The 15,002-nt window shown below is 35.4% G+C and overlaps 1 protein-coding gene across 9 annotated transcripts in view; it reads right to left on the bottom strand.

Moving 5' to 3' along the window:
• PUS10 (pseudouridine synthase 10) overlaps window positions 1–15,002 on the bottom strand; it is a 66,505-nt gene that overhangs the window by 17,866 nt on the left and 33,637 nt on the right. For all 9 annotated transcript variants that reach the window (XR_007470780.1, XM_033407241.2, XM_049695780.1 and 6 more), the window contains 7 exons: window positions 10,996–11,030; window positions 7,645–7,756; window positions 5,395–5,456; window positions 5,053–5,098; window positions 2,944–3,008; window positions 1,340–1,425; window positions 158–283 (listed from right to left, as the gene is read on the bottom strand). Coding sequence is in view for 8 of the 9 variants with exons in the window: in XM_033407241.2 (XP_033263132.1) it covers window positions 158–283; window positions 1,340–1,425; window positions 2,944–3,008; window positions 5,053–5,098; window positions 5,395–5,456; window positions 7,645–7,756; window positions 10,996–11,030 (532 nt within the window). In the remaining variant the exon portion in view is untranslated. The remainder of the gene's footprint in view (window positions 1–157; window positions 284–1,339; window positions 1,426–2,943; window positions 3,009–5,052; window positions 5,099–5,394; window positions 5,457–7,644; window positions 7,757–10,995; window positions 11,031–15,002) is intronic.

The raw sequence follows: 15,002 nt of genomic DNA, 5'->3' as shown, positions 1-15,002 counted from the left end.
GAGCTCAGGACACAGCGGTCCCTGTTCACAGGAAGCTGCCAGCCAAGGGGCCCAGACTTGATGGTGGCTTACAAAATATAGAAATCTTTCCTGCCACCTCCAAGAAGTCTATTCATGAATGACAATGTAACTAAAATATGGATATTATAACACTTACTCTCTGCTTTGAACACTGTCAAAAGGTGGTCTGAAATTAATTCTTCCACTGAAGAGTCCAGCTTCCTTTCTCCGTCAATTATCCAAGGAGTTTGTGGTAGATTCCTGGAGTATTTATTATATCTCCCTGCCAAAGAAATATAAAGGTCACCTGGATGGAATGGTGTGCTTAACACAATAGGATAAAAAGGAAAGCAACAGCTATTTATTGAGTGCCAGTATCCTAGGTGCTATGATATAAAACAAGGTTTAGCCTTCAACTAACTTACAATCTAATTTGGAGAGTCAACACATACACATAATTAAATGAAAAAATTTAAGGTAGCAATAGAAGAGATGGCTAAAGACACGGTATGAATCATCAAATGAGTTCTAAAGGAATGCTCAATATACTTACTAATCTTTTTGGCTGACTGAACAAGTTACAATATTATGGAACACACTATGAATCACTTAAAAAAAGAGCAACTACTGTTTTTATGCCTGGTTAATAACACTCTCAGTGTAATAGTCATTGGTGATAATGTATTCCAAAGAATTCAAATACAGGAAATTTTGAAGTTTTTGTAAGCAAAAAAAAAAAACCCTAACAGAATATGACTCACTGTTTTATGAAAAAAGCTACTCCAAGGCAGGTAGCTTTTATTACGCCAGGGCAGGGTATTATACTCAAGACTAAAGAGCAATTTCATTTCAGCTATTACTATGAAACAGCTGTAGCTTTCAAAACAAAAACTGTCTACCCGATTTACCTCTTGGGAAAGTCAATGCAACAATTTCTTTTTCCAGGCAGAAGCCAAATGTTTAGTCATTTTGCAGATAATAAAATAACTTTTTTCAGGATTGATTTCATGTTATAAAACATCCTCTCCCTTCTCCTGACCAGTTTGAGGTCTGTACATGTACCCATATTTTTACCTGGCCATCTCTGATGAAAACCATTAAACCTGGGAAGTATCATTTCCCTTCAACATGGCATTTTAAATAACAAATCTCCTGAGTGACCCTTAAGAATGCCTACAGAACCTACAATAAACTTGGTTATCAGCTCTAGTTCTCAAAAGAGTTAACTAATCAGAAATTAATAACAACAGTAAGAAGGAAACAGAGGAGGAGTTAGTTGAGTTTTTCAGAAAGCAGAGAAAATTGACAATGTAAGTATATCCTGGACTGAATATTTTACCAGCCACAAAAACAGCACCATGAGCACATTCAATTTCAACAACACTGCATACAGCCTTTGGTGAGTTTGGAGGACAAGGAAACTGCCTGCAAAACAAAATAAATTTTACAGCTACTATTTTCCAGACATGATATTGAAACACATAACTAAGATGAATCAGCACTGTCTGAGTTACACAGAGCCTGAGTCTCTCAAGGACTAAGCCTCTCCCTAATTTTAAGTTTTGGAACCATAAGGGTCTCTTAGGCCTCTGGAGTACCACTTTTAATACATGAGAGTGGCACTAAGTAAATAAGGGCTCGCTAATAACATTCATGCTCAGGAGGCCTCATGTTCCCAAATGACAGTTTCCAAAATCAACCTGGAGATTTGGGGGAAAAAAATGCATCTATATGTAGTGGCAACCTCTCCAGGTTCATTTTGCTATCCATGAACACTTGCTGCTGGCTGACAAGGTCCTCAGTCATTTGGGTAAAGCTGGTGTGCAGTCAGACTGGCCACATGAGCATGTCCCACCTATGGTGAGGGTACTCCAACATTTTTCTCTCTTTTTCCTCTTCATTTCAACTATGACCTTGGGAATCAGACCACAGAGCCAGAAAAAGTGGAATATGGCAGACTCTGTCCTTTAGCTAAGAAACTTCAATCCAGCTGAGGACAGACCAGAAAGAGCAATGTATGGCTTTATTCTCTGTCCAACATCTGAGAAATTCCAAAGCCATGGAATGGAATCTACCTGTAAATGACTAGGTGTGGACTTAATCCAAAATGCTTGTCTTAAAGTTTTCATTCCGTTTCCCAAGATGTCTTAACAAAGAAAGCACTTAGAAACTCAGGAACTATTGCTTGTAGAGAGTAACTGTCTTTACTTCCTAAAGTTTAATAGGGAATTCCCTGGCAGTCCAGTGGTTAGGACTCTGTGCTTCAACTGCAAGGGGCACAGGTTCAATCCCTGTTCGGGGAACTAAGATCCCACAAGCCATGCAGCGTGGCCAAAAAAAAAATTTTTTTTTTAATAAAAATATTTCCATTCTGAGACTCATGTTTAGTCAGAAAAATAAATGAAACCTTCGTCATAACTTCTTCTGGAAGGATAACTATGATAATATTTTATTAAATAAAATGAACACACTGAGAATTAAATCTAAGATTTACTGTAGTTCAGTATATTTTAACAAGAAAGGAAACTCAGGAGCCCTTTTCTCCCTCTTCTGGAGATGTACAATAACAGGAAATCCAGGACAAGGGATGTAATGGGGCCAGTAGTAGGCTGGAGAATCAGGAAACCTGGCTCTATGTCCACTCTCTATTGCCCAGTTGAAATCTTAGGCAAGTCAACTCCCTCTTTGGACCTCAATATCCTCCTCTAAAAGATAAAGAAGTTGGACATGATTCATAAATTCAAATATTAATTTGACATTTACTGAACACCACTACATGCCAGATACTGAGCCAGGGATTGGGGATATAATAAAGATTAAGACACAATAATCCTGTTCCCTAAAATATATCCAGTCTTGTTTTAGAGATAATCTAGATTATTTCTAACATTCCCTTTATTCTAAAATTCCATGATTATTTCTTGTTTCTATAATTCTACTTACTTGTGGAAATCCTCTTCTTTAATCTTATTCAAAGCTTTCATAACTGCCATTCTAGTGAATACTGACTATATAGGGTAAAATGAAAAGAAAAGACATTTTATCACCCATATAAGAAAACATCAGAGTTGAAACAAAGAACATGGTTGGAGAAATTATATCATTTTAAACCATACTTAAAAGAGAGAAATACTTAATAACTTCAAGAAAATAAATGAAGCACAAGTGTTCATACTGTCAGTTCTGTGATTGGTAGACCCTATAACCCTTCTCTTCAATCTAGTCTATGTCTATAATACCAGGTGGATCTAGCAGAATGTCTTCTTCACTGCACTCTCCCATTCCCCTCAAAATGTGGTATTCTTCAAATACAAAAATGATGACATTGCAGGAAATGTGCTTTGAATATTTTTTCCTAGACCTCAAAAGAAATTTAGACTGACCCATCTATCTTTTCTTCCCTACATCCCTTCAGGGGCCACGGTATATAGTTTAGGAGTTGGCTGCCAGGGTAAGGGGTAAAACAGAGCCAACCAGCCTGACTTGGCATCTAGCAATTCAATATCACTCACCAACCTCTGAGAAAGTAAATTAATCCACTATACTGAATAAAAGGGCATCTACAAATGTCCCACTCTGGGTTTTTTAAAATAAGAAAAGCCAAACCTCACGGTAGACATACTAGAACTAATTAGTGCATATATTTGTGGTCACTATGATAAATCACAATTATTTCTTCTGTTATGAGAAATTATACTTGACTGAAAAGAAGAATAATGTAGGTATCTAAATAGTTTATCATCAAAAAACTGATTTTCTAAACCATATTCTGGGGAACCCTAAGGTGTCCTAGGGTTAGAATTAAAAATTAAGTGCCTGTTTGTTAAGATATGAAATCTTAGGCCTGAAAGAATCTCAAAAGGTCATTCAAATTATTCCCAGCCATAAGGCAGGAAAACTACATTTAAGACTATACAACACCTACTGGCCAAATGGCGTGGTGTCCATGATCGTTTGACAAAAACTTCCTTACTCTATTATTTGATGCTGGTACTTATATACTTCCTCAAAGATAACAAAAAATAAAACTAGATCTTTAATATAAATATGGCTTACAGCTCATTTGGGCAGAGCTTCCCAATTGGTATGGCAAAGCATACCACTGGGCTACAGTTGTGCCCAGATCCCTCTAGTTCACAAGGGCTGAGGGGCAGGGCCTGGAACAATGAGAACCCCCAGGCCTATTGCTTACAACTTAGAGCAACTTCATCTGTTAACCTCAGGGTGCTGGCCAAACATGGTAATGTTCTAGGTATACCACGATGTGAGAAAGGGAGGCAAGAAATGTTTTAGGCTTCCTGCATTTCTGATTATTTCCACACAGGGTATTTGGCAAATGTTACAAACTCCCCAACCCTCCCCTCCCACCCCAGGCAAGAGGAAAGACCAAAAGATGTATCTTTGGCAATAAACTTATATTCTTTTTAACAACCACAACAGCAAAATGGACGTCGGTAAAACTAGGAATGCCTGAGTCTACACAAAACCAGCTAAGTAATGGGGGTGTGAAAGCTTGCCAATATCGTGCCATGCTATTCTATCCTGGCATAATAGAAACTAAAAGTACATGCTAACTAATTTTTCTCATTAACATGAAGACCAGCTCACATCAGACAGTAAAGGAGAGTTTAAATAAAATACCTTTTGGCAAATGTAGCCTGAAATAGGCTCTATTAATTCAGGACTGTTCTAAATAAAATAATTTACTTTCTATTATATTTTCAAAATACCAATTTCTAGAAAATAAATATTAGACAAAAGTTTGGAATGGTGATGATACTGAACAGGTATTTTCCCAGATGACATAATCTTGGGGAAACAATCCAGACACTGACACAAGCATGAGAACATTTGTGTGTTATGACTTCCCAGCCAAAGGCAAAGGTGTTGAGAATTGAAAAAATGGAAATAAATGTAGCAAATGGAAATATTTAAAGACTGATTCTTAGTATAATAGATTGCCAACATTTCTAATGCATATCCTTTTTGTTGTTAATTTGAATATTCAGCTCAGACAAAACTCACTAAAGAGTAAGAAGCAGGAATCCTTACCTGTTTGTTTTTGGCTGGCTTGAAACAATCTGGGCATATCGCACGTCTAAGTAAAATTCAAGGTAATATAAAAGATTAATGAGTTTATTTTGGGGAGGATAAAATTCAAATATATTTTATACAACATGGCTGCTAAATTTAGGATATCAGAAGCAGACAAAATGAATCCCTCTATGAGCTGCATTGGTTTGCCTAGACCCTTATGTCAGACAGCTCACAACCTACTAAGACATGACAAGTTCTGACAGGCTCATTAGAAAGAAGAGCAATACTATTTTCATGAAAATCAAAAACTATTAACAATGTTGCACAATTGGCATTGTTGTTTACATTGTAACTTACAGGAAGTGGCAATCCTCAACTGTTTCTGGGTGAGCAAAGACCACACTCACTTCAAACAAGCTCTAAAAATTATAAAGACAGTTTAAAGATGAGCAAAAGGAAACTAACATCTAACAACTTATGAATGGAAACAGAAATTAACTCTCAAAGACTGGCTCAGAAAAAGAGTGACAAGAAAAACTGGAAATACTACTGTTTTCAAATCAGCTTGTTCACAGGGCAGCTGTAAAGGAAATCATCTTTTTTTTTTTTTAACTTCTAAAACTCAATCATCAGTGATCCTACAAAAAACAAGTTTAAAACAAATTTTAAAATAAATTTGTATGATTTTTTGTACATGTATACATTTTTGTACAAGTATATTTTTTCTACATGTATAAATTTTGTATAAGATTATACAAAATTCCACACTGAGAAAAATATATATATGTACAATTAGGTATGAAGATGAATGAGAATTCAGGGAATTGGAAAGGGATAACTGAAAGAAATGAAGAATTACTCCTGTCAGTACTATGATTAGAATTATTAGCAAAGCAAATAGCACTTTATGCACATGCTTAAAAACTCTGTATGAGGCTTGTTTTAAGTGCTCAAACTTCTTAACGGATTTGACTTTTAAAAGCAAGATCTTAATTTTTTGTTTTATTAAAAAAGTGATCATAATAAATTATAAAATAATCAAACAGGATGGGTTTTCAATCCCATTCCACTGAGGTAGAACCAGTAACAGTTTGGCATGTTTCCTTCTAGCCATTTTTATGAATATAAACATAAATGTATATACTTCTTTGTATATTAAACAGACTTGGAAAATTGCTTAATTCAATTAATATTGCATCACGAACATCTTTTCCACTCTAGGGACTGTTGGACGTTTAAGTTGTAGTTAAGTTTTTTCTGTTTTTAAAAAATGCCACAATGAACATCCTTGTACACAAAAAAGCACAAGTTCATACTCTATACACATTTACCTCCATGGAGATTATACAAAATTCCACACTGAGAAAAATATATAAATATCATACCATATAACAATTTTTCCTTTTTTATTGTGTTCTATATTTACTGATTGCATTGGATCGTCAGCAGGCCTATTAGCGACTCTATAATCACAATAGTGAATAGCTAGATTTTTGCTCTAATCTACAAAATAAAATTAAAATTGCAACACATTCTTTTTACTCAAGAAAACTTCATTCATCCTGAATCCATTAGAACATTACCGCATCTTTTGTTTTTTATTTTCTGTTCTCACTGATTCAACATGTAAAATTATCTGTGCTTCAAACTGAAATTTGAGGTTAAAATATTTTGCATCAATGACTTCTCTAATTTCCAAAGTACTTTCATCACCTCATTTCCTCTTCATACTATCGGTGAAGTGGTTTTATTCTCTATTCTGTTAGTCAGTTTAAAGGACAGAGCTTACTCTTACTAACAGAGGGAAACAGAGCTATGTAATTCAGAACGAGGAAAATTTTTTAATTACTTAGCTTTGAAAGATGGTTTTGTGACTTTACTTGAATAGGGGTGTGTCTGATATTCAGGGAATTTCCTTCATGCAAAATGATGAAGCAATGAGGCCATACTATTAAAGTCTAATTTAAGAGGAGCTGGGAATATGTCCTGTTTCCATCTCTGGAAACCTATTGAACTCTTCCCTAAAATTCAATCCATTTCAAAGGCTGAGGCAAGGTCTGCCTTGGAATAGGGGAGATGGTAAGTGTTCTGGTTTCAAAGGCAGTCTGCTTAAAATTAAACAGAGGGACCTGAGATACCAACAAGGTGGGATAGGTTGAGCCCATGCTCACTGTAGTTGAATAGGGTCTGTCTGCATATTTGAAAACAAAACTAGCCACAGATAACCAAAATTAAATAGTCTAGAGCTGACTCCACACTTGTTCCTAGTTATTTATGTTTAGCTTTGTATCAGTAAATCTATCTAATTAAACTATAAATATACTAAAGGCAAAGATTCACTTCTAACCTTTTAAGGTCAATTAGGATACACTGCACCTGTTATAAGTGTCTTGGATCACAAAGAAATCTTTAAAAAAAAAAAAAAGAAACAAAGAAAAACTTTAACCTCAATTTAAGACTGTTAGAAATTAACATTTTAAAATCTTAAAAATCCTTCATTGGATTATTGAAAGAGAAGATTCTTTTGGATAACCAAAACTCTGCCATTTAACGAAATAAAACTAGTAAAACCACAGAATAAAATTAAAAATGCTGATGACCCAATACCTTTCCATCAATGGGAACACCCAGTTCCTCTGAAAACAGGGGGTGAGTTATCCATTTGTAGGCTTCTTTTAGCTGAACTGTATCATTTCTTTCCAGCGACAGACTCTGCTTTCTGAATAACATAAAAATTAATTCACTGACATGAAAAGCTTCATTTTTATGAAAGTAAGAATTTATGTGATTATTAAAAAGTATATATTATTGAGTGCCTACTATGTCCCAGGCACTATTGTACACATTAGATAGAAAGCAGAGACCAAAGCAGACAAAAATTCCTCAGTTCATGGACCTATATTCTAGTAGAATCAAGAAACTGCTTTTTTTTAATGGCATATAAGACAGTTTTTGAAGCTTCAAAGACAAAAGCATACAAATGAGGTTTTTCTGAGATAGAATTGCCAGATTCCAGGATTTATACATCAGAAGATGGAAAGGTGGAATAGAGAGGATTATTTATTGCTTAGAAACTACAAACTGTGTATTACAATAATCTCAGACCAAAAATGTTTGTATCTACTCTCTTCCTGATAATGGGGGCTTACTTTTGGGAAATCAATGTAAAAGCTGTACTTCTCTTTACTGGTAAAGAAGAAGTATCAAATCCTAAAGTATCAGTGTTCTAGAATGCTCATCAATTTAACAACATATAAATATCTCAATAAATATTTTACATTCCCCCAAAATCTACTCATGAGCCAATAAATAGGTTTGGGGAAGTCCCAATTATGAGTTCTAGCTTTTAGTTTGTAACCTAAAATGAGATAGAAAGGAACTGAAGAAAAAGGAAAGAAAAACATGGTATGGTAATATTTAAACAGTCCTACTCTGCAGTATCACTATTAAACAGGCTGTATCATTCAAATAATTAAAACTTCAAATCAGTCCTATAGCTATTTACAGGACTGCTTTTAACAAGAGAGGTGTTTAGGCCAACTTGCGAATCATTTCTTTCAATGTCCTATTTTCACTATTAGAAAGGACAATATAGTCAATATCCATTGTAATTTAATTCCTCAAGACCAAAAGACACTAAGAATTACAGGTAGAAAACAAAAAATAATTTAGCTAATGGCTAAACTTAATTGATCTAAATACACACACACACACACACACACACACACACACACACACACACACACACAGACCACTGTCCCTCTAAAAAATGCAAATTAAGAAATAGTTGATCTACCCATTCTTATCCAGCTGAGAATAACTGGTTAAACAGAGTGCTTTCATATGCTTTGGGATTGTGGTTTAACAATGAAATACTGATAAGCCCTACATCTGACAAAAAAATTAAGTTACTTCCTTACACTTAAGAACTTATTCAAACACTGAGCGTTTTAGCTTCATAAACTGTTCCTAGTTCTCTATCAGAAACATTTTAGAAATTTTCAGACTATCTTGATATTGTATCAACAGTTTAACTAATGATGTTTGCATAAAATAGCATCGCAGTTGAAAAGTAAATAATTAAGGTATGAGCACACATTTTAAAGAATAAAAAGGTGAAACAGAAAACACAAGAATGGAAAACCGTTTAAAAATTGTTTAGACTCTAGAGAGTACAAAGGATTGTAGCCAAAGCCAATCCTAAAAATGGATTAAAACATTACTCATTATATATTTAAGAAAACTGATACTTTAAGTCCCTCATGTCTCTGAAAAACATTTAAAGCACGTTAATCCAGTTTAAAAACTTCAACAGTAATTTTTTCCTTCCAGATTAAAGAGCTATAAGAAAGCGTTAAGAGACATTTTGGAAACCTTAACCTCACATTTAAGGCAAAAATGTAATACTTAAAACTCCATATTTTCAATCCTGCAAGTTGAATGTGGCTAATAGCTTTTCTAATATAATTTAGGGTGAATGTTTTCACAAAGGTCCTTAGCTTATGGCTGATGGTCCTTTAGGGGAATCAGTAGTCATTAAGGTAAATTCAGTACCAATTTAATACTTAGTAACTGCATTTCCCTCTTTCCTCTGCTAGATAACTAATGATGAGGATATTAATTAGGATCACTTTTGCTATAGATACAACAGGATAACCATTCTAAAGCAAATATGAACCAAAATATCCAATACATTTTTTCCTAAATTCCTTGAATCAATTCTTTAACGGCAATTCCTCCACAACCTTTTGATATTAGAATGAACTAGGGACACTGAGAGAAAAGACTACTATTCTATATTTTTTTCTGTTCTAGTATCCCTATATTGATCAGGATCTTTTGGAAGAACTAAGCTTAGTTTAAAATCCTTCAATAAGAAATAACAAGAGCAAGCAAGATAGACGCAAACTGGAAACATTTAAAAAATAGCATGCTCTGACTTGACTATGCTAACAAATTTCTCATAGGTTCAAATTTTATTATGCCAGAATCACAAGCATTTGAGACTAATTTAACATAACCTAACAGAACCCCCAAACCTTTAATAAATATGTGGTTATTACCCTTTTAAAAATGCAGATGTGAAATACAACACACACAAAAAAGCCAAATCAACTAATTTTCTATAAAACACCAAGTATGAGATTCTGATACAGAAATTTATACTTCTCTCTGTGGTTTTCTTTCCAGAGTACACAGGAAACTCCAGTAGTCACATGGTCCTTTTCATACTGGTATAAAATTTTTAATTTCAAAATCCAGAAAGCTCTGGGAAATTAAAGATTTTTTCCTTAACTCAGTTGGCAACCAAACTCTGACTTGAACATGTGAGGCTATTTATTTAGACTTTGTTTATCAAATTTATTGTGACTATTCATATATTTCACTGCAGAAATAGTAATGTTTGATTATATAGTACTATCCCAGACTCTGGAGGAGATGGGTATATTATATATGGTATTTATACTGCATTATATTTCTAAAGTCTAAAAAATTCTAAATTTCAAAACACATTTGGCACCAAGGGTTTCAGATAAAGGATTGTGGACCTATGTTTTCTATGTCTTATCTATGTATAAACTCACTGTTGTTCTGCCTTAACTAGGACTTTACTATGTATCTTTTATAGCATAATTAATTTTATAATTTAGTTTCTAAAACCAGTATAAAATGTGTTCCTTTAAAATAAGTTGCCAAACTACATGCATTTACATTCATGATAAATCTACCAAAAAAAAATGAGTCTGCTTTAATAGACTACTAATATGCTGTGCAAATAAACCAATTAAACAAGGTTAACACCTTAAATATACACAATAAAAATTTCCTCTTTGTGCCAATTTCTCTAGCAGCTAGTGAACTCCCTCTAAAAAAAGAGATAGTAGTAGTAAAAGTACTTTAAGAATCAGGTAGCTTATATTTAAAGGGTAGTAAAAATTCCCTACCTAAATTACTTACCCCATTTCCTGTTTTACCAGCAACCATGCAGCATGCTGTAGGCAATTTAGTCACACCCAGAAAGAAAAGGGAAAAAATGTTCATTGAAATTTGGTTCCAATATCATTAGTAAACTGCTTAAGTAATTGGCTAATCAAACTCTCCTTTTCAGGAGAGGAGTTAGTGTTCAGAAATGCAGCAATGACCTCAATCTCATTTAAAATCAGAAGTGAGGTAAGATGCCACTTTGTAGTGCTGGCTTGCTGTGGCCTATGAATTCAACAGTGGTATCCCCCTCCTCCCCACAGATTTCTATTTCTCATTAATGAGTTACAAGTGTTTTTTAATATGGGTAGCTTATATATATATATTTAAATATCTTACTATTTCATAGGGGAAAGTTCAAAGTAATTGAGGAGTACATACTATGTCTCCAAAGAAGGACTCAGTTTTTTTTGTTTTTTTAATAGAGCTAACATTTTTAACTCTAATTAATGATATCCACATGTAAGTGTTTAGGAGTAAAATGTGCTAATGTCTATAACTCACTTTGAAATACAACAAAAACTAAGATGGGTGGCTGGATAAATTGATAGGTATATAATAAAGCAAATAAAGAAAAATAGCAACAAGTATAGAATCTAGGTGGGTATATGGGTGTTCACTGTACAATTCTTTCAACTTTAATATAGTTTTGAAAATTCTCATAATTAAATGCTAGGGAGAATGTTCTGGGAAGGATTAATAAAAAACTGAAAAAGTTGCTAAAATGAAAACAATAACATTCACAATCATGGTCGTTATGAGGATTAAGTGAAATTCATATAAAATGCTTTGCATGGTAAGTGTGTGACACTAAGATTTCTCAGTTTGCCATTAGACTCCCATAGCTTTCACCTTAAGGAAAGGTAATACATGGCCTGCCTTGTATATACAGCATTCTGTGAACATGACAGAAGCATACGTGTGTAAGTCAATAAAATGCCATAAGTAGTCTCTGCTTCTACATGTCACAAAAATGGCCAGTCACATCCACTTCAAGACCTGGAGAAAGAGAGGGACAGAGAGAGCAAGACACAGAGAGAGAGAGACAGGGAGACAAAGACAAAGAGAAAGAGACAGAGAGACAGAGAGAGAGAGAGACAGCTTTTGTTGTTCGTATGTAGAACCCTGTCCTTTTAAACTTCAAGTGGCTGGTGGGGCACCAGAGACTGCTAAAGACTTAGGATCATTTGGAAACATTATGTGCATTACTTTGTTCAGACATGAGCCAAGCAGAATAAATTAATCACTAGCTAGGTAAGAACTAGAACTGTTCCCAATGCCTAAATGTCTCATCAGTACCTTCCGATCTGTTAGTTTGTTTACTTTGCTAGCTCAAACTAATACCATTTATAGCGCTGCAAGACCCCTTCCTTCTTGCCTTCCATTTACTCAAGCTCTCTCTGAAAGTGCATGGGCATGGTGTAATACACAAATTATGAGTTGTCAGAAGACCTGGCTTTAGGCTTTACCAGATTTCTGGCACTCTGTTTCCTAATGTATAAAATAAGAGAGTTAGACTAAGATGATTGTAATTTAAAATTTTCTGGATGGCTAAAGGTCATCATTAATGGACATTACTTAGTATACTGTTTTGTAACAGGGGCTATTAAGACTTATAGGACTTTGAGATCATAGAAAAAATAAATAATAAAAAAATAAATAAATCGACTAAAGTTGAAACCTTGTATTCAATGTTACCCCACCTTCCTTCAGCCTCCATACTTTATTTAACAGATCAATAAATACTTGTTTCCTCATCTGTAAAGGGATATTAATACTCCCCTTGCAGAGATATTATAAGGATTTAATGAAATTATGTATGTAAAGAATCAAGTAAGATTCCTGGCATGTACTTAATAAATGGTAACTATTACTGTCATTTTTGAATTAAAACCTTATCTGTATTTCACAAGTAATAAAATTATTATCCCTTTAAAGACTTAAAAGGCTTGATCCCTTTCCCTCATGTCCCAAACTGCTCTGCTATAAGTAGTTCTGGAACCTCCCTCATCAATGAAACCCTCATGGGTATCTGAGCTATAGAGAACTATCTGTCCTTTTTTTAAGGGAACTCAGACTCTTCTGTCCTTTTATGTTGACCTTTTTCTCTCCTCTTTTGAGGCAAACTCTGTTCCCTATGGTCACTTCCAGATGATGCCATCAAGTCTGTAATCTACCTGCCATCCTCTGATTATAAAGTAGGGTAGAACTGGAGGTTGCCAAGGGAAACCAGATTACCTTTGTAACATGTAAAATTAAATCAAATGTCTTCAGTACCTGAGATTTGTTAAAGGGTTTTTCCTTCCTAATCCTTTGCAGGCTCCCTGCTTAAGCATGCCAGCAGGTTGAACTGAACTAATCACACAGCAGGGGCTGGAAACCTGAATCCCAAAGTAGTCAGTGTTGCTCAATTATTCAATTTTTATCACGTGCTAATAATGCCTTGGACCTGCTTCTGCTGAGGAAAAAGAAGTACATTTCCCCCTTTCAGTCACCAAGATAATTTTAATAAATGTTCTTTTCCTTAGTGGAAAAAATTCATTCTCTAGAGTAAGCAATTTAATTCTTCCTCCCCAACAGAACCAAATGGCATTAAAGTTATCAAGTTTAATCAAATTTGATACCAAAGGCAGCATGTCACCTCCTGAAAATTCAGAAACCACAGAATTTAATCCTGGGCTCAGCTTTGTTAAATGGGGCAGTTGAATAATGTGCTTGCTAAAAGTGCTTGTGCACTCTGGCCATACACAGACATACAGACACACACACATAAGCATATACCTGTATACACACATCATGGAAACTCTATGCCTGGGAATTTTTTTTTTTTTCCTTTTTATTTTTTGGCTGCGTTGGGTCTTTGTTGCTGTGTGCGGGCTTTCTCTAGTTGTGGCGAGCAGGGGCTACTCTATGTTGCAGTGCACGGGTTTCTTGTTGCGGTGGCTTCTCTTGTTGCGGAGCATAGGCTCTAGGCGTGTGGGCTTCAGTAACTGCAGCAAGCAGGTTCGGTAGTTGTGGCCCGCGGGCCCTAGAGCATGTGGGCTTCACCAGTTGTGGTGCATGGGCTCAGTAGTTGTGGCTCCGGGCTCTAGAGTGCAGGCTCAGTAGTTGCAGCGCAGGGGCTTAGTTGCTCCGCAGCATGTGGGATCTTCCTGGACCAGGGACCGAACCTGTGACCCCTGCATTGGCAGGCGTATTCTTAACCACTGCGCCACCAGGGAAGTCCAGGGAATGGCTTTTAAGCTTAGAGTTCTGAGCTGGGGGTGCATCCAGCACCAAACTATGAGAGTGGGTTACAGTAAGGCCAGGGATTGAGGCTGATTCAAGCAGAGGTAGAAGGAAGGAAGAACAGAGAGAGAAGGGGAGGAATTAAAAATGGCATGTTGTCACATATGGATCAATGGAACAGAATAGAGAGCCCAGAAATAAACCCACACACCTATCATCAATTAATCTTCAACAAAGGAGACAAGAATATAAAACGGGAAAAAGACAGTCTCTTCAGCAAGTGGTACTGGGAAAGTTGGACAGCTGCATGTAAATAAATGAAGTTAGAACACACCCTCACACCATGCACAAAAATAAACTCAAAATGGCTTAAAGACTTAAACATAAGACATGACACCACAGAACTCCTAGAAGAGAGCATAGGCAAAACATTCTCTAATCGTACCAATATTTTCTTAGGTCAGTCTCCCAAGGCAATAGAAACAAAAACAAAAATAAACAAATGGGACCTAATCAAACTTACAAGCTTTTGCACAGCAAAGGAAACCATAAAAAGAATGAAAAGACCACCTACAGAATGGGAGAAATTATTTGCAAATGATGCAACCGACAAGGGCAAACAGCTCATACAACTCAACAACAAAAAAGCAAACAACCCAATTGAAAAATGGGCAGAAGTCCTTAATAGACATTTCTCCAAAGAAGACATATGGATGGCCAATAGGCACATGAAAAGATGCTCAACATCACTAATT

Source organism: Orcinus orca, chromosome 13 (assembly GCF_937001465.1).
Source record: "Orcinus orca chromosome 13, mOrcOrc1.1, whole genome shotgun sequence".
Taxonomy (NCBI): domain Eukaryota; kingdom Metazoa; phylum Chordata; class Mammalia; order Artiodactyla; family Delphinidae; genus Orcinus; species Orcinus orca.
This window is presented reverse-complemented; position numbering and strand designations above follow the sequence as displayed.